Here is a 2,423-nt window from a genome sequence, read left to right on the forward strand (position 1 = left end):
ATAGCATGCTATAGTGTTTAGCAGTGGTCCATCGCTAAGAGGCTTAGCATGCTATTTAAAACTATGGAGGATACCTAGCTGCACTAGCAGCTACGGCGGCCACAACGGGAGCTTGGCAATGGCCACATCAATTAGGAGACTCCATCTTACCGTGTATTGTCATGCGAGGATTTAGTTCCCCGTTGCAACGCACGGGCATTTGTGCTAGTCTTACCAACACGACTTGTTCAACGGTACTAGCAGTGCAGCACTAAGAGCTGCACCATCGTCCATATATACACATCCAGGCAGCTCAGGCCAGACCACACTTCAGTTGAAGAAACAGCACAGCCCAAGATAAGTCTGCCAAAGAAGCAAGATGGCCCGCGCCCGGCTGTCCTTCGTCCCCATCTCCCTCCTTCTGCTAGCTAGCCTCGCCGCCGCTGCAGCAGCAGCTGCGGATCCAGAGGAAGGGGACCTCAGGATCAGCGTGCAGTACGCAACCGAGGAGGAGTCGCGGTGGCTGGACCGCTGGGCGGAGAAGTACAAGGCTCAAGGGTCCGGCGAAGGCTTCAAGATCCAGCCAGCCACCGGCGAGGAGTCGGCGCGTATGGACAGCATGTTCACCGGCGGCGGCTACGACGGCCACATTGAGTTTGACGACGACCACCCGTATGTACCCTCCTCACATCCGTTATGTCCACATACTGAATTTTGCTCTGCTTGCTACCACTCACCAATCACCATGAATATTGAATTTCGCTTCTGGAGTGCAGCTTTGGCAGAATGGTCGTGGATGCCTTCCACTCTCGACCTCGCCCGTCCAAGCCTACCGAAAACGATGATCTGCAGAAGAAGAACCTGGAGGAGTCTCATTCTCGCGCTGAGGTAGATTAATCCGACCGGCCTGCATTAGTGATTCAACTTCTGTTGTGTTAACCCTTGTGATTGTCTTCTCAGCATGACGTCAAGGATCTTTAGGAGCATCGTCGGTACCTAATCGGCGAGGTCATTGAACGGAATAAATAAGGGAGGACGGCAGCGAGGAGTTCGTGTCGTCTATCATTAGCCTGTCTTATTTAATTAGTACCTCGGCTCAAGAGAGATTAGTCAAGTTCTAGCAGTAATTCTGGCTTATGCTCCTGTGTGGTGGTCTCCATTTGCAATAGTATCTCTGTTTCTTGCCCGCCTAATATAAGTGACATGCAAGTCACCTGTTCCTTCTACAATCTAAATCTCGGTAAGCAACCATGAAATCATGTAAAATACGCTAACGGAAAACCCGCAAGGGAAAAAATTGAATCTTCAAGTTTTTTGAGGTGGTAGTACACAAACACAACAAGGACAACTGTACATGCAGCAAAAGAAAAAAAAAAGGGAAACATGGTTTAGGTTCATAATAAAAGAAATAATGAGTGAGTAAATTCCATAACAAGAAAAAAGAGTGAGTAAAGAATTTTACGGGCTGTGAAAGTCCAGCAAATATATACTCCCTCCGTTTTTAAATATTTGTCTTTCTAGAGATTTCAACAAGTGACTACATACGGAGTAAAATAAGTGAATTTACACTCTAAAATATGTCTACATACATTCGTATGTGATAGTCTATTTGAAATGTCTAGAAAGACAAATATTTAAGAACGGAGGGAGTACAAGCTAGCTACATGCATTCAACACACACTTTGGGTGGTGGTACTTCTCTTGAGACAGTTGAGGCACGCCCAAGGAGTTGATCGATCACACCAAAGTTGAAGCAGCACCATTGACTCATGCATGATCGCGCATCAAAAGGACATGAATCATAAACGATGCGCAGATCACTAGAAATGTACCTATAAAATCCCTTTCTCTTTAGAAATATCGAGAATCATTGTTGTGAAATTTTAGTTAAGCAGATATTAAATTAGGTACGTCAAAAGCGACAATGAAACCCATGAAAGAAATATGAAATGCATACACAATAAATGAAATAATGTGTATATAGGAAAAAACAAAAGGAGACAATACAGGTAGCTAGGAGAGGGTTGGTTTAGATCAAATGAGAATAATGAGAAATCATTTTCGGTAGGTACACAGCCTCATGCTACAAATATGCACGAATAGCCTTTTACAGCGATTCCCCCAAAAGAGAGATTTCTACTCTGAAACAAGAGTACAGGACGTCTGTTTCGCTTTCCAACTACTCCGTTGACGAGCAAGCAAACAGAAAACACATGCATTGATTCAAGTTCAGCACACACGCCGGTCTTGGGAACATTGAGCAAGTAGTAGCAGCTGGTACATGCATGATCAAACAATACGGATCGGGACACACAATGCATTGATGCTGCTGCTGCTAGTACTTCTTTTGGGCGCATGCACATGCACTACTGGCCATACAATGTTTTTTTAGGTAATATCACTCGGAGTCATAGAACTTGCACTCAATATTTAGTTTGGTATTA

At 44.7% G+C, this 2,423-nt stretch overlaps 1 protein-coding gene across 1 annotated transcript; it reads left to right on the forward strand.

The window, feature by feature from the left end:
- Nucleotides 1-295: 295 nt before the first annotated feature.
- Nucleotides 296-1,208, forward strand: LOC119301929. The gene is made up of 3 exons (XM_037578938.1): nt 296-651; nt 756-867; nt 940-1,208. The coding sequence occupies exons 1-3, from the start codon at nt 359-361 to the stop codon at nt 958-960; spliced, it is 426 nt and encodes a 141-aa protein (XP_037434835.1). The 5' UTR covers nt 296-358; the 3' UTR covers nt 961-1,208.
- Nucleotides 1,209-2,423: the final 1,215 nt, after the last annotated feature.

This window comes from Triticum dicoccoides, chromosome 1B (genome assembly GCF_002162155.2).
Source record: "Triticum dicoccoides isolate Atlit2015 ecotype Zavitan chromosome 1B, WEW_v2.0, whole genome shotgun sequence".
Taxonomy (NCBI): domain Eukaryota; kingdom Viridiplantae; phylum Streptophyta; class Magnoliopsida; order Poales; family Poaceae; genus Triticum; species Triticum dicoccoides.

Bases quoted from the DNA above. Each gene is read 5' to 3' on its own strand.
- LOC119301929 (XM_037578938.1), top strand. From the start codon at position 359: ATGGCCCGCGCCCGGCTGTCCTTCGTCCCCATCTCCCTCCTTCTGCTA. The intron at 652-755 runs GTATGTACCCTC...TCTGGAGTGCAG, and splicing joins GAGTTTGACGACGACCACCC to CTTTGGCAGAATGGTCGTGG. The intron at 868-939 runs GTAGATTAATCC...TTGTCTTCTCAG, and splicing joins AGTCTCATTCTCGCGCTGAG to CATGACGTCAAGGATCTTTA.